The sequence below is a fragment of the Dendrobates tinctorius genome, unplaced genomic scaffold (assembly GCF_039654945.1).
Source record: "Dendrobates tinctorius isolate UK_male_01 unplaced genomic scaffold, ASM3965494v1 ptg000019l, whole genome shotgun sequence".
NCBI classification, from domain to species: Eukaryota; Metazoa; Chordata; class Amphibia; order Anura; family Dendrobatidae; genus Dendrobates; species Dendrobates tinctorius.
In genome coordinates, this window is record NW_027361687.1 from 4143926 (window position 1) to 4170437 (window position 26512).

The following is a 26512-nucleotide window of genomic DNA, read 5'->3' on the forward strand; positions in this document are numbered from 1 at the left end:
TAGTATGTATGTAGCATGCATGTAGTATATATGTAGTATGTATGTAGTATGTATGTAGCATGTAGTATGTAGTATGTATGTAGCATGTAGTATGTATGTAGCATGCATGTAGTATGTATGTAGTATGTATGTAGCATGTATGTATGTAGCATGCAGGTAGTATATATGTAGTATGTATGTAGCATGTAGTATGTATGTAGCATGCATATAGTATGTATGTAGCATGTAGCATGTAGTATGTATGTAGCATGCATGTAGTATATATGTGCTATGTATGTAGCATGTATGTAGTATGTATGTAGTATTTTTTTTTTTTTTTTTAACATTTAACACATTAGCCGGATGATGGGACTACTACTGTCCCATCATTGGCTAATGTGTCAATTAGAGTTGAGCGATACCGTCCGATACTTCAAAGTATCGTATCGGATGGTATCGGCCGATCTTTAAAAAAAGTATCGGTATCGCCGATTCCGATACCGGAAGTCCCATTCAAGTCTATGGGACTTCCGGTATCGGAATAAGAAAAACCCTTTCCTGCCCTTGTACAGCCTCTCTGGGGTCTGTACGGGCCTTTCGGGGGGCTGTGCCGGCCTGCCAGGGGGTCTGTGCAGGCTCCGGTGGTCTGTGCCGGCCTGCCGGTGGTCTGTGCAGGCTCCGGGGGGCTGTGCCGGCCTGCCGGGGGGCTGTGCCGGCCTGCCGGGGGGCTGTGCCGGCTCCGGGGGGCTGTGCCGGCCTGCCGGGGGGCTGTGCAGGCTCCGGGGGTCTGTGCAGGCATCGTCCGATGGGACTACAAGTCCCATCGGGCGATGCCTGCTACCATGACAGTGATTGACACATTAGCCAATGATGGGACAGTAGTAGTCCCATCATCCGGCTAATGTGTTAAATGTAAAAAAAAAAAAAAAAAAAAAAAAAAATTACATGCTACATACATACAACATGCATACTACATACATGCTACATTCATACTACATACTACATACATGCTACATACATACTACATATATACTACATGCATGCTACATACATACTGCATGCTACATACATACCACATACATACTACATACATACTACATATATACTACATGCATGCTACATACATACTACATGCTACATACATACCACATACATACTACATATATACTACATGCATGCTACATACATACTACATGCTACATACATACCACATATATACTACATACATACTACATATATACTGCATGCTACATACATACTACATATATACTACATGCATGCTACATACATACTACATGCTACATACATACCACATACATACTACATACATACTACATATATACTACATGCATGCTACATACATACTACATATATACTACATGCATGCTACATACATACTACATGCTACATGCATGCTACATACATACTACATACATACTACATGCTACATACATACCACATATATACTACATACATACAATACATTCATACAATACATACATAGACATACAGTACATATAACATAGAGTAACATACTTACCAATACTTGTCACATTGTTCCCCGAAGCCATTGTCGTCTACGGAATAAATATTAACATAACAAACCACAAAAATACTCACCCACGATCCGAAGCAGTCCACGAGTGTGTCCCACGACGATCTTGGGTAGAGAACTGCAGCATCAGATGATGCTGCCGTTCTCTACGGGCTGCAGGAATCCAATGACGGAAGGTAGGTATCCTTCCGCACTGTATTCCTCCGCCACTTAAAAAAAAAAAGTCCCTAGTCTCACTTTATGCCATTGCTGTGTGGGAATTTCCCACACAGCAATGGCATAAAGTGAGACTAGGGACTTTTTTTTTTTTTAAGTGGCGGAGGAATACAGTGCGGAAGGATACCTACCTTCCGTCATTGGATTCCTGCAGCCCGTAGAGAACGGCAGCATCATCTGATGCTGCAGTTCTCTACCCAAGATCGTCGTGGGACACACTCGTGGACTGCTTCGGATCGTGGGTGAGTATTTTTGTGGTTTGTTATGTTAATATTTATTCCGTAGACGACAATGGCTTCGGGGAACAATGTGACAAGTATTGGTAAGTATGTTACTCTATGTTATATGTACTGTATGTCTATGTATGTATTGTATGAATGTATTGTATGTATGTAGTATATATGTGGTATGTATGTAGCATGTAGTATGTATGTAGTATGTATGTAGCATGCATGTAGCATGTAGTATGTATGTAGCATGCATGTAGTATATATGTAGTATGTATGTAGCATGCATGTAGTATATATGTAGTATGTATGTAGCATGTAGTATGTATGTAGCATGCATGTAGTATATATGTAGTATGTATGTAGCATGCAGTATATATGTAGTATGTATGTAGTATATATGTGGTATGTATGTAGCATGTAGTATGTATGTAGCATGCATGTAGTATATATGTAGTATGTATGTGGTATGTATGTAGCATGCAGTATGTATGTAGCATGCATGTAGTATGTATGTAGTATGTATGTAGCATGCAGTATGTATGTAGTATATATGTAGTATGTATGTAGCATGCATGTAGTATGTATGTAGCATGTATGTAGTATATATGTAGTATGTATGTAGCATGTAGTATGTATGTAGCATGCATGTAGTATGTATGTAGTATTTTTTTTTTTTTTTTTTTTTTTTTTAACATTTAACACATTAGCCGGATGATGGGACTACTACTGTCCCATCATTGGCTAATGTGTCAATCACTGTCATGGTAGCAGGCATCGCCCGATGGGACTTGTAGTCCCATCGGACGATGCTTGCACAGACCCCCGGACATCAGCACAGCCCCCCGGCAGGCCGGCACAGCCCCCCGGCAGGCCGGTACAGACCCCCACAGGGTGCACAGACCACCGGCAGGCCGGCACAGCCCCCCGGCAGGCCGGTACAGACCCCGGGCAGTCCACACAGCCCCCCGGCAGGCCGGCACAGCCCCCCGGCAGGCCGGCAGAGACCCCCGGAAGGCCCGAAATGACGGCGCATCATGATGCGCACACACCGCGCATCATGATGACGTCAGGCCGTCAATCAACTGAACTTCCGATTCCGATGCCGAATTCCGATATTGAAAAAATATCGGAAGTCGGTATCGGAATTCCGATACAGCAAGTATCGGCCGATACCCGATACTTGCGGTATCGGAATGCTCAACACTAGTGTCAATCACTGTCATGGTAGCAGGCATCGTGCGATGGGACTTGTAGTCCCATCGGACGATGCCTGCACAGAGCCCCGGACATCAGCACAGCCCCCCGGCAGGCCAGCACAGCCCCCCGGCAGGCCGGTACAGACCCCCACAGGGTGCACAGACCACTGGCAGGCCAGCACAGCCCCCCGGCAGGCCGGTACAGACCCCGGGCAGTCCACACAGCCCCCCGGCAGGCCGCTACAGACCCCCCGGAAGGCCCGAAATGACGGCGCATCATGATGCGCACACATCGCGCATCATGATGACGTCATTTCGGCTGTCAATCAACTTTGAACTTCCGATTCCGATGCCCGATATTGAAAAAATATCGGATGTCGCTATCGGAATTCCGATACAGCAAGTATCGGCCGATACCCGATACTTGCGGTATCAGAATGCTCAACTCTGCTCATGGTATAACAAATTATCAAAGTCTTTTCAAGGACATACTATCTACAGTGACAATTTTTAGGAATCACCATGACAGAAGGGACTTGTCTTCCTGTACTATCCGGATTAGATCATAAAGGGATTTCCCATTTGTTCAAGACCAGTGATATTCTCCCTGCAGCCACATGTTAATACTTAAATGAATCCATCATCGCCGCTATTCAACAGCTTAATGATTTCCACTTCAATGTAGATTTCTAACCTCCTCGTCATTATGAGACTTCAATGTAGATTTCTAACCTCCTCGTCATTATGAGAAGCAGAATTTCCCATAGGTTCTAACTGGATCCATTTACAAAATCCTCAAGAGGGAAAATAAAAAGCAGCCGGGATTATAGCTGAATAGTAAGTCTAAGGTTAATAGCTTCTGGAGAAAAGATGCGGGAACTGCCCAGGGAAGGAGAAACTCAAGAGGCATGATGAGCAATTAGCATAAATTAGCATAAAATAATCAAATAATGTTAGATATGATACATTAGCAATTAAAAAAAATGTCAAATTACTTAATGTAAATTACGAGTGGAGGTGAGAGATGTTCAGTAATATACAGTAAGAAAGAAATGGAGAGAGAGCAAATTAAATTCATGGCTTGATCATATGTATACCGACTAATATTAGGGGGTACAACCATCAGTACTATGTGGGTAAACTCCAGCGGATGCCTCATAATGTTCTCTATTACTGTGAGGTTATTATTATTATTATCATTATTATTATTTATTTATATAGCACCATTAATTCCATGGTGCTGTACATGAGATGGGGTTACATCAAAATACAAATATCACTTACAGCAAACAAACTAACAATGACAGACTGATACAGAGGAAAGAGGCCTCTGCCCTTGCGGGCATACAATCTACAGGATTTTGGGGAAGGAGACAGTTGGGGGTTGCAGTAGCTCCTATGGTGTTGAGGTGGCCGCGTGGTCATTATAGGTTGTAAGCTTTTTTGAGGAGATGGTTTTTCAGGTTCCATCTGAAGGATCCGAATGTGGTGGATAACCGGACATGTTGGGGCACAGAATTTAAGAGGATGGGGGATATTCGGGAGAAATCTTGGAGACGATTGGGTGAGGAGCGAATAAGCGTGTGTTACACCGCTCCGCCATACTCACCCGGCCTCCGCTCCCACGCCGCAGTCGCCCTCCGCTCCCACGCCGCAGCCTCTCTCCACCCGACGGCCGCGGCGGTCACCTGAGACAGACCCGCGACCGATGCCTTCCCTGCATTCTATACGCATGCGCCATAGGCCGCGGCCGCGCCTCCTTCCTGCTTCTTATGCTCCGGCTGTGCCCTGACCCGGAAGCACATTTGGACCAATGGCTGACCAGACGGGGCCATATCAGGCCGCTTCCCCCTGAGGGAGGCGCCTGATCGTTGTGTTTCCTGACACTCTGGCCTCGCTCCATCGTGCACACTCTGCTCCTGCAGTTCCTGTCTCGGCTGCTCCTCACAGCAGCTTCTCAGTCCTGCTACCCGTGTTCCTGTCGTCCTACTCCATTCCTGCCTTGTGTTTCTGCCGTCCTACTCCAGTCCTGCCTTCACTGTTCCTGCCGTCCTACTCCAGTCCTGCCTTCACTGTTCCTGCCGTCCTACTCCAGTCCTGCCTTGTGTTCCTGCCGTCCTACTCCAGTCCTGCCTTCACTGTTCTTGCCGTCCTACTCCAGTCCTGCCTTGTGTTCCTGCCGTCCTACTCCAGTCCTGTCTTCAGTGCTCCTGCCGTCCTACTCCAGTCTCAGTCTTACTCCGGTCCATCCTGAGCCGCCCCTCTCGGTACCGGCTACCGTGGTACTCGAACCCCTGGGCCTGCTCCTAACGGTCCCTGTATAGGGGTCGGTTCCACCTGGCAGCTCGCCCGGGGTCCCTCGGTGCCACGGCCCAGAGGGTCCACTCTCGGAGCTCCCGCTCCTGACCACCCACGCTAACAGTACGATCAGGCCATGGACTCCGCCGGTACTACGACTGCTACCCAGAAAGAGTTGCTATTCCTACGGGAGAATCAGGGGCGCATTATGTCAATCATGAAGTCGATGGACACCCGTTTGTCGGCCTTACAGGTGGCCGATCCTGGAAATGCCACTCAGCTGGCCAGTCTCCAACAGGAGCTGGGCCAGCAGCAAGATACTCAAACCCACATTTTGTCCTACATGGCCTCCTTTGATAGTCGCTTGTCGGCCCTCCAGGCTGCCGCTGCAGTGCCGACTCCTCCCCCTGCGTCTGCTGCTCATCCGACGCCCCGCCTCGCCAAGCCGCCTCGTTTCACCGGGGATCCCAAGCTCTGTAGGGGGTTCTTAAATCAGTGTAGTCTCCACTTTGAATGGCTGCCGCAGCAATATCCCTCGGACCGGGCCAAAGTGGCCTTCATCATGTCCCATCTGGAGGGAGAGGCCCTTTCTTGGGTAAACCCGCTCTGGGAACGTGACGACCCGGTCGTTTCGAGTCTCCCGGTTTTCCTGGATACGTTTCGTAAGGTTTTCGATGAGCCGGGCCGGTTAGCCTCTCTCACTGAGTCACTCTTTAACTTACACCTGGGCTCTCTCACGGTCGGACAGTACGCTATTCGCTTTCGCACTATTTCCTCTGAGCTCGGCTGGAATAACGCAGCTTTGGTGGGGGCATTCTGGCGCGGTCTTTCTAGTAAAATAAAGGATGAACTCGCTGGTCGAGATACCCCGTCCAACTTAGAGGACCTTATCTCGCTGGCTACCCGCATTGACCTGCGCTTCCTGGAGCGCGCTCGGGAGTCAGTGAGAGACAGGCGCTCCTCCAGGTCAGTTCCTCCTTTCACTCAGTCGGCCAGCTCACGTTCAGTCGGATCTTCTTCCCTCTCTTCGGGTGAGCCCATGCAGATAGATCATCTCAGGTTGGCCGAGTTACGTCAGAGAGAGAGACGGGCACAAGGTCTGTGCCTCTATTGCGGTCATTCGTCACACTATATCCGCACCTGTCCTAAGAGACAGGGAAACGACTCCACCTAGGTCAGGTAAGAGAGGCCTTCCTAGGTGATGATGATGATTCCTCTCAACCCCTTACGATTTCTGTGCTTTTGGTTTCAGGAGGGAGGCGTGGTTCCGAGGTGGCCTACGTGGATTCGGGCTCAGCGGGTAACTTCATTCGGCCGGAAGAGGTAGACAAATACCAAATTCCTGTAGTCACTCTATCTAACCCAATTCAGATTGCCACCGTGGATGGCAAACCGCTACAGGTGACCGTCACCTTGGTCACTGAAGAGGTGGAATTGCAAATCGGAGCCTTACATCGAGAGAAGATAGCCTTTTACGTTTTACCTAAGCTCTCTCACGCCATTCTACTCGGTCTTCCATGGTTAAGGACTCATCAGCCTGTTCTCGACTGGTCTTCTGGGGAGATACTCCGCTGGGGGCACCCGTGCCAAGCTCGCTGTCTGACTCCTGTCCGCCTGGCGGCCGCTCCACGGTCACCTCCAGACCTCCCGGGTCTTCTTCCAGCTTACAGCTCCTACGCCGATGTTTTTGATAAGAAGGAAGCAGAGGTCCTCCCTCCACACCGGCCGTTTGACTGCCCAATTGAACTTGTTTCTGGTTCAACCCCCCCAAGGGGCAGAATCTACCCTCTGTCTCCCGTGGAGACCACCGCCATGTCCGAGTACGTCCGAGAGAACCTCGCCAAAGGCTTTATACGGAAATCCTCTTCGCCCGCGGGAGCCGGGTTCTTCTTCGTCAAAAAGAAGGACGGGACTCTACGGCCATGCATTGACTATAGGGGCTTGAATGAGATTACCATCAAGAACAGGTACCCTCTTCCACTCATTCCGGAACTGTTTGACCGTCTCAGAGGGGCTCGGGTCTTTACCAAGCTGGACCTCAGAGGAGCCTACAATCTGGTCCGTATCCGTGCAGGTGACGAGTGGAAGACCGCTTTCAACACTCGAGATGGCCATTACGAGTACCTGGTCATGCCCTTCGGTCTTTGCAATGCTCCTGCAGTCTTTCAAGAGTTCGTCAACGAGATCTTCCGGGATCTCTTGTACTCCTGTGTGGTCGTGTACTTAGACGACATCCTCGTCTTCTCGCCGGACCTCTCGTCCCACAGAAAGAGTGTCCGCCTGGTGCTTCAGCGTCTTTGGGAGAACCGTCTGTATGCAAAGATCGAGAAATGTCTCTTCGAACAGACCTCTCTGCCATTTCTGGGATACATTATCTCCGACGCTGGTCTAAGGATGGATCCCGAGAAGTTGTCTGCCATCCTCAAATGGCCTCGCCCCGTCGGATTAAAGGCGATACAACGATTCCTCGGGTTCGCCAACTATTACCGGCAATTTGTCTCCCACTTCTCCGCGATCACAAGACCCATTTCTGTGCTCACCCGTAAAGGGTCTACTTCCAAGGATTGGTCTCCTGAGGCAGAGGAGGCCTTTCTGTCCCTAAAACGGGCTTTCTCCACGGCTCCGGTCCTGCATCGCCCTGAGAGCGATCGACCTTTTGTACTCGAGGTGGACGCTTCCTCGACTGGTGCCGGGGCGGTGCTGTCCCAGAGAACCGCCTCCGGTCGCCTGCACCCTTGTGGCTTCTTCTCGAAGGCCTTTTCTCCATCCGAGTGTAACTACTCGATCGGTGACCGGGAACTTTTGGCCATCAAGTTGGCCTTGGAGGAATGGCGCCACCTCCTGGAAGGAGCTGTCCATCCTTTTGTCATCTTCTCGGACCACAAGAATCTGACCTATCTCCAGTCTGCCCAGAGACTAAACCCTCGCCAGGCCAGATGGTCTTTATTTTTTGCCCGATTTGATTTCGAGCTCCGATTTCGTCCCGGCAGCAAGAATTCCAAAGCCGACGCCCTGTCCAGGGTCTTCCAACCACACGAATCCACGGAGGAACCGTCACATATCATTGATCCCACTAGGATCATCACCGTGGCTCCAGTGAACTGGCTTACTCCTCCGCCTGGCAAGACGCTTGTGCCAGAGAATCTCAAGCAAAAGGTTCTTCTATGGGGGCACTCCTCCAAACTGGCCGGCCATGCCGGAACTAAGAAGACCCTTGATCTTATCAAACGTCACTACTGGTGGCCCTCACTTCGCCAAGATGTACTCGATTTTGTGGCTTCTTGTCCATCCTGTGCAAAGAACAAGGTACCACGGAGATCTCCGTCTGGCTTGTTGCTTCCGTTGCCTGTCCCTACGGTTCCTTGGGAGAACATCGCCATGGATTTCATCACCGACCTACCCTGCTCTGCGGGCTGCTCAGTCATTCTGGTGGTGGTGGATCGTTTTTCCAAGATGGCTCACTTCATCCCTCTGCCCGGTCTTCCCTCAGCGCCGGAGCTGGCCGAGATCTTCATTCATCAAGTCTTCAGGCTTCATGGTCTACCTCGACGCATTGTGTCTGACCGAGGGGTTCAGTTTACCTCCAAGTTCTGGCGTTCGCTTTGTAAGCTTATGAACGTTTCCCTCGACTTCTCCTCGGCCTACCATCCACAGTCCAACGGACAAGTAGAGCGTACCAACCAGACGCTTACGGGATACTTACGCCACTTCTCTAATGCCCACCAGAACGATTGGGTCAGCTTACTCCCCTGGGCAGAGTTCGCTTATAACAACCATGCTGGTGAGTCTTCGGCCAAGTCTCCGTTTTTCATTGTTTTTGGCAGACATCCTGGTGTCCCTCTTCCGATAACCCCTGCCTCTGAGGTACCCGCGGCCAATGCCTTGTCCTCGGAATTTTCTAAGATTTGGGCTGAGACCAACACATCACTCAAGAGATCCGCTGATCAGATGAAGAACTATGCAGACAAAAAGAGGTTGGATTCTCCTCCGTATCGTGTTGGCGACAAGGTCTGGCTCTCCTCCAAATTCGTCCGACTAAAACTGCCCTCCTACAAGTTGGGTCCACGCTACATCGGTCCGTTTGAAATTCTGGGACGTATTAACGAAGTTGCCTACAAATTGAGGTTGCCTGCTTCGCTCCGGATCCCGAACACCTTTCACGTCTCTCTCCTGAAGCCTGTGGTGCTGAATCGTTTCCATTCCTCGCTTGATCTTGGTCCTCAGCCGGTGGGTGCCGACGACGTTTTTGAAGTGCAGGACATCCTCGCTGTGAAAAGGGTTAGAGGTAGGACTTTCTTTCTCGTTGATTGGAAGGGCTTTGGTCCTGAGGAGAGATCCTGGGAGCCTCGGGAGAATATTAATGCTCCCCGTATCCTCAAGAGGTTTCTTGTTAATCTCCGGGGGGGGCGGCTTAGGGGAGGGGGTACTGTTACACCGCTCCGCCATACTCACCCGGCCTCCGCTCCCACGCCGCAGTCGCCCTCCGCTCCCACGCCGCAGCCTCTCTCCACCCGACGGCCGCGGCGGTCACCTGAGACAGACCCGTGACCGATGCCTTCCCTGCATGCTATGCGCATGCGCCATAGGCCGCGGCCACGCCTCCTTCCTGCTTCTTATGCTCCGGCTGTGCCCTGACCCGGAAGCACATTTGGACCAATGGCTGACCAGACGGGGCCATATCAGGCCGCTTCCCCCTGAGGGAGGCGCCTGATCGTTGTGTTTCCTGACACTCTGGCCTCGCTCCATCGTGCACACTCTGCTCCTGCAGTTCCTGTCTCGGCTGCTCCTCACAGCAGCTTCTCAGTCCTGCTACCCGTGTTCCTGTCGTCCTACTCCAGTCCTGCCTTGTGTTTCTGCCGTCCTACTCCAGTCCTGCCTTCACTGTTCCTGCCGTCCTACTCCAGTCCTGCCTTCACTGTTCCTGCCGTCCTACTCCAGTCCTGCCTTGTGTTCCTGCCGTCCTACTCCAGTCCTGCCTTCACTGTTCCTGCCGTCCTACTCCAGTCCTGCCTTGTGTTCCTGCCGTCCTACTCCAGTCCTGTCTTCAGTGCTCCTGCCGTCCTACTCCAGTCTCAGTCTTACTCCGGTCCATCCTGAGCCGCCCCTCTCGGTACCGGCTACCGTGGTACTCGAACCCCTGGGCCTGCTCCTAACGGTCCCTGTATAGGGGTCGGTTCCACCTGGCAGCTCGCCCGGGGTCCCTCGGTGCCACGGCCCAGAGGGTCCACTCTCGGAGCTCCCGCTCCTGACCACCCACGCTAACAGCGTGGAGGAGAGAAGGTCTTGGGAGGACCGGAGATCACGTGAGGGAAGATATTGAGAGATTAGTTCGGAAATATATGGAGTAGAAAGGTTATGGATGGCTTTGTAGGTCAGTGTTAGTAGTTTAAACTGGATATGCTAGGAAATTGGGAGCCAGTGAAGGGATTTGCAAAGGGGAGAAGCGGAGGAGTAGCGAGGAGAGAGATAAATTAGTCGGGCAGCAGAGTTAAAGATGGACTGGAGAGGCAGATGGTTTTTCTGTGGGAGGAGGCCACAGAGGAGGATGTTGCAGTAGTTGAGGTGGGAGATGATTAGGGCATGCACAAGCATTTTGGAAGAGTGAGGGTGTAAGAGGTGGCCAGGATGGTAGTCGTAGTCAAGGACACCGGGGCTCTGGTGTTCTGGCCTCCTCCCACAGAAAAACCATCAGCTTCTACCGGCGCACTTGTTTGGGGTGCTGGTCCACGGACAGGGATTCCACTGCGGTGTGACCCAGCTCCTGCACACTTGGTTCCAGTGCTCAGGGTTGAAATAACAGACACAGATACCGGTTCTGATGCCAAATCAACAATTTTACTTTTCAACCGTCCCGGACACATCAGTTACATTACAGCCCACACAGCAATCCTCCTGCTCTTTCCCTTTCTTGCTTTCCTTGTCCTCACACACATTATGGGGTAATAGTGCCCGTGGCGGTACCGCAGCTGCACTAATGTATGACTACAAGACATAGGTGATCCCACTCATTCGTTTCGCCCTGGAATTGCCAGCTTCAGCCCTATTAAAGATCTGCCACATGGTGAATGTTCTGCGCCCTGCATGACTTTTGGACCACATTTTCCTTTCCGTTCCTGCTGCTGCCATAAAATGTAATTCCCTGGCTGCTCCGGTCTTATCCAGCACCCGCGTGACTGTGCCTGTGCTTCTCTTCTTTAAACAACATTGTGTAGCTGCTACGATGTCCTGGGCTTAGAGCCCTTGTGGACTTGTTGGGCGTGGTCACCCTTCTGACTAGTTCCTACAGCCTACACTTACTTAACCCATAGCAGCTCCTCCTACAATTAACCCTTATGTGAACTACCTATCAACTATACCTAACAAGGCCCACTAGTATACCCCCATCTAGTGGCCCACAACAGAACTATGCTTACTCAGTCTATGGAACTATATACTAACAGTGCCCTCCTTTATTGAACCCGAAGAATGCACTGTCTTACCCTAATCTATACATTAATATATGGCATACAATACAATATAATACAATATGGTAACACATAATGTGGCAGTACCAACGAGACATGGGGTAATGCACTGTAGTGTAGCAGTACCGAAGCAAAATAGTATCTGTACATCACAATTTACAATATATTATTAGAACTCATTAAAGGGGAGGTGGCATTAACGGGACATTCTTCTTCAATCCCCTACATTGGTTGAGGAAAGGATGGATTCTGGAAATATTTTTGAGCTGGAGGCTACAGGAGGTGGTGACAGCTTGTATGTGTGATTTGAAGGACAGGACAGAGTCAAGAGTTACTCCGAGGCAGCGGATTTCCTGGACAGGGGAAAGTATGATTTCATTTATTGTGATAGATCAGATAGGGAAGGTATATGAGATGGAGGAAAGATAATTAGTTCAGATTTGTCAACATTGAGCTTGAAGAAGCGAGAGGAGAAGAAGGAGGATATGGCTGATAGAGACTCTGGGATTCTGGACAACAGAGAGGTGACATCTGGGCCAAAGAGGTAGATCTAAGTGTCATCAGCATATAGATGGTACTTGAAGCCATAGGACTTTATGAGTTGTCCCAGGTCAAGGGTATAGATTGACAAGAGAAGGGGTCCTAGAACAGAGCCTTGAGGGACACCAACAGAGACGGCGAGATGAGAAGGTACTGTGGGAGTTGAAAACGCTAAATGTGCAGTTGGTAAGGTAAGAGGAGATCCAGGATAGGGCAAGGTCTTTGACACCAAAGGAAGGGAGGATCTGTAGTAGGAGGCAGTGGTCAACTGTGTTGAAGGCAGAGGACAGGTCTAGAAGGAGGAGTATAGGGAATTGTCTGTTAGCTTTGGCTGTAAATAAGTCATTAGTAAGTTTGGTAAGGGCAGTCACAGTGGAAAGGTGGGGACGGAATCCAGATTGTAGGTTGTCGGAGAGTGAGATAGATGCAAAGTGAGAGGAAACTTCAGCATAGACAAGCTGCTCATGGAGTTTGGAAGAAAATGGGATCCAAGATATGGGGAGATAGCTGAACATAATGCTCGGGTCAAGGGATGGCTTTTTGAGGATAGGTGTGATTGTGGCATGTTTGAAAGCAGAGGGGAAGGTACCTGAAGCTAGTGATAGGTTGAACAGATGGGTTAGGGATGGGATAAGTGTAGTGGTGAGGTTGGGGAGGAGGTGGGATGGGACGGGGTCATGTGCACAAGTGGTGAGGTGTGATTTGGAGAGAAGATGAGCAAGCTCTCCTTCAGTGATTTTGGAGAGGGAAGTTATGGGGTTAGGGCATTGGTCTGGTATACAAAGGGGTTGCAGTGGTCAGACAACAAATACTTGCTTTGTTTGGTCTATCTTATTTTTGAAGTGCATGGCAAAGTCATTGACAGAGATTTGACAGCATTTCGATGGTACCCCAACTCCATCTATTTATGCTATAAGCTTATAGAGCGATTCTTATGGAGACAGACCACAGTCAGACAGACCTCCGACTCTGCATTTATAAATAGCTAAGTGCACATGAAATAGTCCAGGTGTGATCAGGAGGGACGAGCAGCAGGGAGAATGATCACAGACACAGGAGGGGACAATTAGAAGCCAGAAGGGAAAATGGAAACAGGAAGCATCAAGGAATTAAGGTGACAAACAAGCAGGTTACAGAAAAAGAAGATGCCATAAACCTCCTCCCACCCCAATCCCTTATATTACTTCGGACCGATAGATGTCAGGTAGACAATCATTTGATTCCAGGTCTTCTATTGCGCTGAAGCATCACTTTGTATTTTGTTAGCCAGAACATATCCACCAAGTCCTCAGCAGTACTACAAACAGTTACCTACTCCATACCTCCCAGCCATCCCAAATCAAATGGTTCAGCTATCCCAGGTCAGAGCAAAGTCTCAACTTCAACCTCATCCATGTCCTCAAAATACTGATACAGTTGAATAAAAATCTTTAGCAAGAAGCCGACTTACCCTTGCTTCACAAGGACTTTTAGGTAACTTGACCTCAGAATGTGACATAAACCTGTAGGACTTGGTAGGTTTTCAGGCAAGTGTAAGGCTTGCTTGGGGGCCATCATACTGGCAAATTATGAAACAAAAACTCAGAAGATCCAGGATTGTGGATCAGTGAGGATCTTACATTAAACAAGAATGGGGCAACATTCTTCCCCAAAAGCTTCAGCAATCATTCTCCTCATTTCCAAGACATTTACAAACTATTGTAAAAAGAAAACGGCCTGCTACATAGTGGTGGACATGACCCTGTTCAAACTTTTTAAATATGTGTTACTGCCATCAATTTCTAAATGAGTTAACTTTTTGCAAATGTATTGAAAAATGTCTAACTCTCACCTTCTGATCTGTGTTCTATGTTCTGATATAAATATAATAAAACCCTAAGAGATTTCCAAATATCTGCGTATTTGTTCTCTTTTCATTTTACACAATGTCGCAACTATTTTAGAATTTGGGTTCTGTGTATGTGTGTGACTGTGTGTGTATATATATTGTGAGGCAGTGACCAGTGTCACATGCGAGGGTTGCTATGTGTCTCTCAGGATGCGCACAGAAGAGTGTTGAGGCCGCAGGAGTGCATAGCAGTCAAAGGCATAGCTGTGATTGAAATGCAAAATAAAAGTAAATGTTGATCTTGGCTATTTGTCCAAGGCAGATTTAGGAAAATCTGCTATGGGCTTTTATTTTTTAAATGGACTACAGAATGGTAGTGGGCGGTCTGTTTCCTTCCCGGCTGTGTTTTCCATGTGGCCTACCTGTGTGAAGCAACACAGAGACATAGCCAAGCCAACAGGCCTGGCACCCTCAGCATACACAGCGTTGCAGGTGCACCGGAAACCGGTCCCGGTGTGGACTATCTTGTTTCCAGGCTGCGATCCGGAGGATACTGTATGCCTTTTACGTTGTAAGTTTTGGACATTAACCCCTTCCTGACATGAGACGTACTATCCCGTCCATGGGACCCGGGCCCCTATGCCCATGGACGGGATAGTACGTCTAACGCGATCAGCGGCGCCCACGTGGTGAGCGCCGCTGATCGCGGCCGGGTGTCAGCTGATTATCACAGCTGACACCCGGCACAATGTGTCAGGGGCGGTCACAGACCGCCCCCACAACGTTAACCCCTTGCACACCGCGATCAAACATGATCGCGGTGTACCGGGGGTTAAAGGGAAGCATCGGCAGGGAGGGGGCTGCCTCCGTGCTTCCCTGAGCCCCCCACGGCAGCGCAATGTGCAGCGCTGCTGCGGGGGGCTCCTTTCCTCCAGGTCCCCGAATCAAAGATGGCGACGGGGGCCTGAGGAAGCTGGCTTCCTCAGAGCCTGCAAAGCGCAGGCATGAGGAAGCCTTCTGCAGTGCCTGTGTCAGATCGCTGATCTGTCACAGTGATCTGTGATGTGACAGATCAGCGATCTGTCACAGGACAGTGATGTCCCACCTGGGACTATTTAATAAAGTAAAAAAAAAAATAAAAAAAAGTGTTAAAATAATTTTAAAAAAAATCGCCAAATAAATTAGAAAAAAAAAAAAAATATTCCCCCAATAAATCCATTTTTTGGAAATAATAAAAAAAAAAACAATAAAAGTACACATATTAGGTATCGCCGCGTCCGTAATGACCCGCCCTATAAAACATTCCCATTAGTTAACCCCTTTAGCGAACCCCTTAAAAAATAAAAATAAAAAACGAAGCAAAAAATAATGATTTATTATCATACCGCCAAACAAAAAGTGTAATAACGCGCGATCAAAAAGACGCATATAAATATCCATGGTACCGCTGAAAACGTCACCTTGTCCCGCAAAAAACGAGCCGCCACACAGCATCATCAGCGAAAAAATAAAAAAGTTATAGCTCGCAGAATAAAGCGATGCAAAAATAATTATTTTTTATATAAAATAGTTTTCATTGCATAAAACCGACAAAAACATAAAAAATGACATAAATGAGGTATCGCTGTAACCGTACTGACCCGAAGAATAAAACCGCTTTATCAATTTTACCGCACGCGGAACGGTGTAAACGCACCCCCCCAAAAGAAATTCATGAAACGCTGGTTTTTGTTCATTCTGTGTCCCAAAAATAGGAATAAAAAGCGATCAAAAAATGTCACGTGCCCGAAAATGGTACCAAAAAAAACGTCAACTCGTCCCGCAAAAAATAAGACCTCACATGACTCGGTGGGTCAAAATACGGAAAAATTATAGCTCTCAATATGTGGTGATGCAAAAACTATTTTTACAATAAAAAGCGTCTTTTAGCATGCGACAGCTGCCAAATATAAAAACCGCCATAAATAGTAAATCAAACCCCCCCGTTATCACCTTCTTAGTTAGGGAAAAATAATAAAATTAAAAAAAAAGTATTTATCTCCATTTTCCCGTTAGGGTTAGGGTTAGGGTTAGGGCTAGGGTTAGGGCTAGGGTTAGGGCTAGGGCTAGGGCTAGGGTTAGGGCTAGGGTTAGGGCTCAGATTAGGGTTAGGGGTGTGTTGGGGTTAGGGTTGGAGTTATAATTGGGGGGTTTCCACTGTTTGGGCACATCAGGGGCTCTCCAAATGCAACATGGCGTCTGATCTCAATTCCAGCCAATTCTGAGTTAAAAAAGTCAAATGGTGCTCCTTCCCTTCCAAGCTCTGCCATGCGCCCAAACAGTGTTTTATCCCACATGTAGGGTATCAACCTACTCAGGACAAATTGCAAAACAATTTTTGGGGTCCAATTTCTCCTGTTACCCTTAGGAAAATAAAAAATTGGGGGCAAAAATATCATTTTTGTGGAAAAAAATGATTTTTTTATTTTCACGTCCGAGTGTTATAAACTTCTGTGAAGCACTTGGGGGTTCAAAGTGCTCACCACACATCTAGATAAGTTCCGTGGGGGGTCTAGTGTCCAAAATGGGGTCACTTGTGGGGAGTTTCAATAGTTTAGGCACATAAGGGGCTCTCCAAACGCACATGACACCCGCAGACCATTCCATCAAAGTCTGCATTCCAAAACGTCACTGCTTCCCTTCCGAGCCCCGACGTGTGTCCATACAGTAGTTTTCTCCCACATATGGGGTGTCAGCGTACTCAGGCTAAATTGGACAACAACTTTTGGGGGTCCAATTTCTCCTGTTACCCTTGGGAAAATGAAAAAATTGGGGACTAATTGATCATGTTTCTGGAAAAAATACGATATTTTTTATTTTCACGCCCGGGCGTTATAAACTTCTGTGAAGCACTGGGGGGTTCAAAGTGCTCACCACACATCTAGATAAGTTCCTTGGGGGGTCTAGTTTACAAAATGGTGTCATTTGTGGGGGTTTCCACTGTTTAGGTACATTAGGGGCTCTCCAAAGGCAACATGACACCCGCAGACCATTCCATCAAAGTCTGCATTCCAAAACGTCACTACTTCCCTTCCGAGCCCCGACGTGTGGCCATACAGTAGTTTTCTCCCACATATGGGGTATCAGCATACTCAGGACAAATTGGACAACAACTTTTGGGGTCCAATTTCTCCTGGTACCCTTGGGAAAATAAAAAAATGGTGACTAAAAGATCATGTTTGTGGAAAAAATACGAATTTTTTATTTTCACGCCCGGGCATTATAAACTTCTGTGAAGCACTGGGGGGTCAAAGTGCTCACCACACATCTAGATAAGTTCCTTAGGGGGTCTAGTTTCCAAAATGGTGTCATTTGTGGGGGTTTCCACTGTTTTGTTACATCAGGAGTTTTCCAAATGCGACATGGTGTCCGATCTCAATTCCAGCCAAAAACGTCAAATGGCGCTGCTTCCCTTCCGAGCTCTGCCATGCGCCCAAATAGTGGTTTACCCCCACATGTGGGGTATCAGCGTACTCAGGACAAATTGCACAATAACTTTTACGGTCCTGTTACCTTTGGAAAAATAAGAATTGAGGGTGAAAAGATCATTTTTGTGGAAAAAAATATGATTTTTTAATTGTATGGCTTTATGTTATAAACTTCTGTGAAGCCCATGGGGGTTCAAAGTTCTCACCACACATCTAGATAAGTTCCTTAGGGGGTCTAGTTTCCAAAATGGTGTCATTTGTGGGGGGTTTCCACTGTTTTGGTACATCAGGGGTTTTCCAAATGCGACATGGTGTCCGATCTCAATTCCAGCCAAAAACGTCAAATGGCGCTGCTTCCCTTCCGAGCTCTGCCATGCGCCCAAATAGTGGTTTACCCCCACATGTGGGGTATCAGCGTACTCAGGACAAATTGCACAATAACTTTTAGGGTCCTGTTACCCTTGGGAAAATAAAAATTGGGGTGAAAAGATCATTTTTGTGGAAAAAATATGATTTTTTAATTGTACCGCTGTACGTTATAAACTTCTGTAAAGCCCTTGTGGGTTCAAAGTTCTCACCACATATCTAGATAAGTTCCTTGGGGGGTCTAGTTTCCAAAATGGGGTCACTTGTAGGGGTTTTCCACTGTTTAGGTACATCAGGGACTCTCCAAACGTGACATGGCGTCCAATCTGAATTCCAGCCAATTTTGCATTGAAAAAGTCAAACGGCGCTCCTTCCATTCTGAGCTCTGCCATGCACAGAAACAGTGGTTCCCCCCCCACATATCAGGTATCTGCGTACTCAGGACAAATTGCACAATAACTTTTGCAGTCCAATTTCTCCTGTTACCCTTGGTAAAATAAAAAAAATTGAACCTGAAGTATTTTTTTATGAAAAAAAGTTAGATGTTCATTTTTTTTTAAATATTCAAAAAAATTCCTGTGATGCACCTAAAGGGTTAATAAACTCCTTGAATGTGGTTTTGAGCACTTTAAGGGGTGCAGTTTTTAGAATGGTGTCACTTTTGGGTATTTTCTATCATATAGACCCCTCAAAGTGGCTTCAAATGTGATGTGGTCCTAAAAATAAAATGGTGTTGTAAAAATGAGAAATCGCTGGTCAACTTTTAACCCTTATAACTTCCTAACAAAAAAAAATTTTGGTTCCAAAATTGTGCTGATGTAAAGTGAACATGTGGGAAATGTTAGTTATCAAGTTTTTTGTGTGCCGTATCTCTGTGATTTAAGGGCATAAAAATTCAAAGTTGGAAAATTGCGAAATTTTCAAAATTTTCGCCAAATTTCCGTTTTTCTCACAAATAAACGCAAGTTATTTGAATGAAATTTTACCACTAACATGAAGTACAATATGTCACGAGAAAACAATGTCAGAATCACCGGGATCCATGGAAGCGTTCCAGAGTTAAGACCTCATAAAGGTACAGTGGTCAGAATTGTAAAAATTGGCCCGGTCATGAACGTGCAAACCACCCTTGGGGGTGAAGGGGTTAAACTATGTTGACACTTGAACATTTCCTGTGTCACTGCCTGTCTGTCACACTCATGGCTGAAATTGTTGGCGCACCTTGAAATTGTTCAAGAAAATGAATTATTTCTCCCAAAAAATTATTGAAATTACACATTTTGCCATACACGTTTCTTGCATTTGTGTGTATTTGAACAACGCAAAAAAACTGAGGGAAAAAAAGGCAAGTTAGACATAATTTCACACGAAATCCCCAAAATTAGCTGGACAAAATTGATTATTGTTATGCTGTAATGTCTATTGTCTGTACAAATCCCCTCTGAAATGTAAAGTGCTGTGGAATATGTCGGCGCTATAGAAATAAAATGTATTATTATTATTATTACTTCAGGCGAGTAACAGGTGTGAACAATATGAAAATCATGCCTGAAACCAGATAAAAAGGGAACAATTGACTCAATCTTTGCATTGTGTGTCTGTGTGTGCCACACTAAGCATGTAAAAGAGAAAGAGGAGAAGAGAACAGTCAGAGGACTTGAGAACCTACATTTTTGAAAAATAGCAACAATCTCAAAGTTAAAAATCTATCTACAGAGATCTTGATGTTCCTTTGTCCATGGTGTGCCACATAATCAAGAAGTTTATAACACATGGCACTGTAGCTAATCTCCCTGGATGTGGACATGAGAGAAAAATTCATGAAAGGTTGCAACACAGGCTAGTTTGGATGGTGGATAAGCAACATCAATCAAGTTCAAAAAGAAATTCAAGTTGTCTTGCAGGCTCAGGGTGCATCAGTTGTAGAGCAAACTATTGCAAACTATCCATCAACATTTGAATGAAACGCAACACTATGGCAGGAGGTCCAGGAGGACCCAACTGCTGAAACAGAGACATAAAAGCTAGAAAATCATTCTGTGAAGGTGTCTTGAGCATAGATGAGACCAAGATAGAGCTTCTTGGTAAAACACATCATTCCACTGTTTACTGAAAATGGAATGAGGCCTACAATGAAAAGAAAACAGTACCTACAGTTAAATATGATGGAGGTTCAAAAATATTTTGGGGTTGTTTTGTTGCTTCTGGCACTGTGTGCCTTGAATATGTGCAGCGCATCATGAATACGTAGATCACCAAAGGATTTTGGGTTGCAATGTAGTACCCAGTGTGAGAAATATGGGCTTGCGTCCTAAGTCATAGGTCTTCCAGCAGGACAATGACCCCAAACATACTTCAAAAAGCACAAAAGCACCCAGACATGGCTGGAAACAAAACCCTGGAGAGTTCTGAAGTGGCTGAAGTGGCCAGCAATGAGTCTGGATCTAGATCCCATTGAACACCTGTGGAGAAATCTTAAAATTGCTGTTGGGACAAAGCAGCCTTCAAATATTAGAGATTTGGGTCAGTTTACAAAAGAAGAGTGATCCAAAATTCCTATTAGGAGATGTAAGAAGCTTGTTTATGGTTATAGGAAGCAATTGATTGCAGTTATTTATTCCAAAGGGTGTGCAACCAAATATTAAGTTGAGGGTGCCAACAATTTTGTCCGGCCCATTTTTAGGGTTTTGTGTGAAATTATGGTAATTTACATTTTTTTCTCTGTTTTGTTTGTGTTTTTCCAATACACAGAATGAAAATAAACATAAGTATAACAAAACATGTGTAAGTGCAATAATTTTCAGGGAGAAATACTTCATTTTCTTTAATAATTTCAAGGATGATAGCCCTTTCGGCCATGACTGTATACTGTATATATGCTCAGAGGTTAGCACTGTTTACTTTGCAGTGCTGGTGATTTGGGCTTAAAATCTATTAATGACATCATCTGCCACCAGTTTGTATGTTCTCTGCTTGCGTTGGTCTCCTTCAGGTACTCCTGAGTCTGTGTGTGTGTGTGTGTGTCTATGAAAATTGCCTCTTCAAAGAGGAAGAGTGCTTAAACTATATTGTTAGTAGCATTCCTAAAAGTCATTGTTTACCCTTTGATGACCCTTTAATTGACTTTTAACATTGCTACTTCCAATAGGTGGCACTAGAGTTTAGTGCCTCATCCTCTCTATGATGCAATTTTCATTTTTAATTTCCCAAAGGAGCACACATTGCATCTAAGTCTTCTCACTCTGACATGCCAGGCCTTGCTTGTCATTCTGCCCAAGGAGAAACTTTACAGCTTAGATCCCTATATGTATATACAGTTGAAACTAGAAGTTAACATACACTATAAAAAAGACACAGCTGCATGTCTTTCTCAATATCTGACATGAAATCAGAATAAACCTTTCCCATTTTAGGCCTATTAGGATTACCATAATTATTAATATTTGCCAAATGCCATAATAATGAGAGAGAGACAATGTTTTAAGGCATTTTTACTACTTACTGCAAAGTAAAACATTTACATGCACTAAGATTACTGTGCCTTTAAACAATTCTGGACCGCCCATATGATGATGTCATGTGTTTTGAAGCTTCTGTTAGTTTTTTTTGCAGCATCTGAGTTAACTAGAGACATACCTGTGGATGTATTGTAATGCAGACCTGAAACACACTGCTTCTTTGTGTTTGTGTAGCATCATGGGAAAGTCTAAAGAAATAAGCCAAGGTACCTCCCTGCAGCACTGGACAGAGCACAGCGGCAAGCACTGGGTCAGAGCATGGCGGCAGCACCGGACACCCGCAGCGGCGCGCCATACACCCCCCTCATCCCAGCTTGCGGCCTTCAGCAACGTTCCACTATTGCCTCTCTTCCAGCAGCGACCCTGGGATCCCACTTTACTGCAGCCACCACCGTCAGTAAGCAATAAGATGCATGGATTATAAGAAGCACCACCATTTTATTAAAAAAAGTTTTTTTCCTATTTTTTCCTCAAAATTTGGGTTTCGTCTTATAATCCGGAGTGCCTTATAATCCAAAAAATACAGTAATACTTACTCCCACATCAGTCTGCAAGGAGCAGAAAGTGACCAAATGATAAATTCTAAATATGTGTGAAATTAATTCTATATAAACTGGGAAACTGCAAAGACTATGGAAACAGCAATGAAATACAGCAGAGAAACGGAGTTATTACATCCAGGAGGATCTGTAATATTTTACAAACATCGATACAAGATGTTATAAACATCGATACAAGAGCCTGAAAAGCAATACAAATACAGTGCCATGTAAAAGTTTGTGCACCCCTGGTCAAAATTACTATTATTGTGATCAGTTAAGCAAGTTGAAATGAAATGATCTCTAAAGGGCCTAAAGTTATCATCTAAAGATGATACGTTTCCTTTGTATTTTAGCCAAAAAAATTATATATAGTCATTTTTTACTATTTAAAAATTACTAAAAGGAAAATGGGCCAATGCAAAAGTTTAGACACACTGCATTGTTAGAAACTTGTAGTACCCTCTTTTGAAAATATCACCAAAATCTCGCAGTTATCATATGACAAAAATATACCAACACATATAAACTGTAGTGTATGACTTATATCAACACAAAAATCCTCAAAAACACCATATCTATAATACTCAGTTCACACAGCAATATTCAATGAAATGGAGTTTTAAACTATCAAAATAGAAAAGCCAAAAACACATTGACATCCGTTGGGTTGGGCTACACCCTTATGTACTGTACATGCATCGATTGTCAATTCCAACCTATGCTCAGGACGAGTTCTCTTGTCACTGTGCGATATTCTTCTCAGTGCACAGTGACAGTGCGCTCCCTACCCACCTTTGATGAGAAGTGATGAGCTGGTAAGAAAGCGCACTGTCATTGGGCATTGTAAGGAGAATATGAGTGAGCAAAGAGTAACCCTGCCCCTATATCTTGCAGTAGGACAATGAGCTTCAACTTATTTTATTAGCTTCAGCCACAAACATACTGCTTATGCCATTAAGAACTATCTTCAGCATGAAGAAGAATAAGGAGTCCTGGAAGTGATGATATGGCCCCACAGAGCCCTGATCTCAAAATAATCAAGACTGTGTGTTATTGCATGAAAAGCCAGAAGGATTTGCACACGCAAAATCCACAAAAGATCTGTGGTTAGAGCTCCAAGATGTTTAAAAAAACTGCCGGGTTTCCTTGAAAATAGTGCACAAGTGTACATAGAATAACTGATGCTCTGATGCAAAGTCACATTAAATATTAATATGATTTAGATATCTATTTTACTCAATCACTTTACATTTTGCTAATTGACAAAATTAAACTATCAACACATCTATTTTTGAAGGCACTCTTACTTTACAGCTTTGATTCAGCACTTGTCTTTTACTTTTGTACAGTGCTGTAAATGAACTGAAAGTGCTTCTCACCGGTTATGTTACAGTAAACTCGGACAGGTCCAAGAGGCCCGCTTCCATCCGAATCAATGTAGTAGTAATTAGATGGGAATCCCTTGTGTCTGTAGGCCTCACAGGACTGTTCATGCATAGCTAGGAATGGAGGAATGGAAAAAATAAGAATAGAAAAATGTTACTTTTTGAAAAATAGGAATAAGTATTTGCAAATGTCTGCACATTTTTTCAAATGACATGAAACTTTAGTATTGCCCCATACGAACATGAAATCAACAGTCTGAACAGTGCCTGTGTAAGGGTCAGACAGGACCGTAGTCATGGCCGAGGACACCTGGGCTTTAGTGTCCTGGCCTCCCCTTACAGAAACATATTCACCATTTGTCAGCATACCTGTGCCTTCAGGTCCAGCTTCTTCAGATTCCCTTTTCTGCTGTGGGAGATCCTCTCCAGATTGCTCAGAAGAAATTGAGACACGGTCCAATTCAACTTCAACAATAGCATCTTTACTGATTTCTTTGCACAGCACATTCACAGACTTTACATTCATTATAACATGCTTAACCAAACAATGTTCCTTTTCTTTCCCTGCACTACTTTCATGGTCACAAAGCATGGGCCCGGATTGGACCATCCCTGACAGTTCCTCAAAGTATTCTCTGTGCAGCTTTACTAAGGGTATGCTTCCCTTGGTCTGCTTCACCCCGGACAAAAGATCATTAATCTCCAGAGTATAAAACCTCTGAAAGAGACTTCTGCCTTTATGTGCTGCCTTCTGACTTTGCACCACGTCTCCACTGTACGCTCTCACGGCTTCCATGGGGTTCCTGGACCGTTTCGCCCTGGCTCCCAGGGTTTCTGCCCAAATAAGGAGGTGCCACATCCTGAGTCTTCTCAAACTGTTGTAGCCCACTGCTTTTCCTTTTCTGTAGCTGTGGATGGCTGAGGTACACTTTGCTTTTAGTTATGTGACTGCTGCGGCATCGTCGGCCTATAGCTCTGTCTTAACTCTTACTCATTTCTAGTCTTACCACAGAGCAGCCCCTCCCACGTAATTAACCCCATGCTAACTCTATACACTACTATAAAATGTGAGAACTAGGATACCCCCCATCTAGTGGCCCAAATTATAAACTACACTTTCCCTGATATAACAATATATATATACATTACAAATCAAAACAGTAAAGGTAATACATCGGACGATGTAGCAGTACCAAGGCGGCATGGATAATGGTAATACACATTATTGTGTAGCAGTACCAAAGGGATATATATTATTATAAGATAAAAAAAACAAAGAGTGTAACAACGACATTTCCTATCCCCTTACACCTGTACCTGGCACCAGGGGAATGTGCCCCCTGAGCCAAACTTTGTCAAATCAGACATTGTGTCTAAATATGGAGGTTGCTCTGAATATCTTGGATAAGCCAATCAAAAAGAAAAAAAGTACAGTATGTACTGTAGTTTCAGCCTTGTGCCACAATTACATTTCATAACTGCTCAACCACCAGTAAGATATTTCTAGTGTTATGATGCATGAATAAAACTTCAGGCTGGTGTTATGGGGCACCTCATTGTAAAACTCCAGAACTGGACATAGAAGGTTTACTCGGTGTGTTACACTCCTGTCCCAGGTATCACCTTGGTCCGCTGTTCTATGTTGAGTTTCATGTTGGGTTTTGCAAGTTATCCGGCATGGTTCAGTTAAGCTATCTCCATAATGATATTTACAGCCCATTAGGATATACACTTTTGTCTTCAAATTGAGACTCTAGTCTTGTGTTTGCTGTGCACCAACTTCTGTGCGTACTGTGCTTCAACGTGATTCCTTCTCTGCTGGTTTCCACTTCTTCCATCCTGATACTCCAGAGATTCCGGAGTTTGCAAAAACTCTTTCTTCCCATGTGTCTTCCTGCTTCCTTCACCAAAGCCAGGGTAAGTGTGTCCACCAGGACCTGGTGCTTAGAGAGTCTACCTCATCAGGTGAGCCTCAACACAATGTCTCCAACATGTAAATGACTAGGAACTATCCATGGCTGGGGTCTCACAAACTAGTGGTTAGCACTATTGCTTTGCTGTACTTGGATCTGAAGTTCACATCCCACCAAGGACAAAATCTGCAAGGAGCTTGTATCTTCTCTTCATGTTTGTGTGGGTAGGTATATTTCTTAGATTCACAATGCAAACTTTGTACATTATTTAATACATCTCTTGGTCCTGATGAAGCTGATGTATTTAATTTGAACATCTTTGTTAACATGGTTATGTAATCCTGATATTATGATGAGCCTTTTTCTGAACTCAGATAAAGCTGGATTTATAAATTCCACAATTTAACATTCAAAAAAGACTATAGGTCTAATCCAGGGGTGGGGAATCTTTTTTCTGCCAAGGGCCATTTGGATATTTATACCATCCTTCGGGGGCCGTACAAACTCCGCCCACAAAATAGATCCTGACTCTGGCACTGGTCTCAGGATGTAATCTTTCATTGCATGCCAGTAGTGAACACTGCATGTGTGTGCTCACAGAGCAAGAAGAAATGAATGAGCTGGTGGCAATCAAAATACAGCTCCCTGCCAAAACATTGTGGTCCCTGAGAATCTGCCCAGGGGGGTATAAAAGGTCTTCGAGGGCCGTACATGGCCCTGGGGCCTGAGGTTCCCATCCCTGGTAATCCATCTTTTTAATAATTTATGCAGTTAGCACTGGGAAATCTGGTGGCAGATTCTGTTTGCCTAATCGTTCATAAGAATAGGTAGAAGGAAACAAAATAATAGCATTTGTTAGCTTTTATTTGTTATCAAAATATTCTAATTGTCTTTTTATGTTGCTGCCTTTGAGCCCAATAAGATAATTATCATAGATATCATCGCCCATCTTCTCTTTGTAAAATTTCACCATATTTATTGCATGTCATGTTTTTTTACAACATTTCAAGTCATA

The 26512-nt window shown here is 45.4% G+C and overlaps 1 protein-coding gene across 1 annotated transcript in view; it reads right to left on the reverse strand.

Annotated features, from left to right (window-relative positions):
- The window catches only part of LOC141082763 (contactin-associated protein-like 5), a 581387-nt gene that overhangs the window by 142870 nt on the left and 412005 nt on the right, over window positions 1-26512 (reverse strand). The window contains exon 12 of the mRNA XM_073566679.1: window positions 23579-23698. Coding sequence (XP_073422780.1) covers window positions 23579-23698 — 120 coding nt within the window. The remainder of the gene's footprint in view (window positions 1-23578; window positions 23699-26512) is intronic.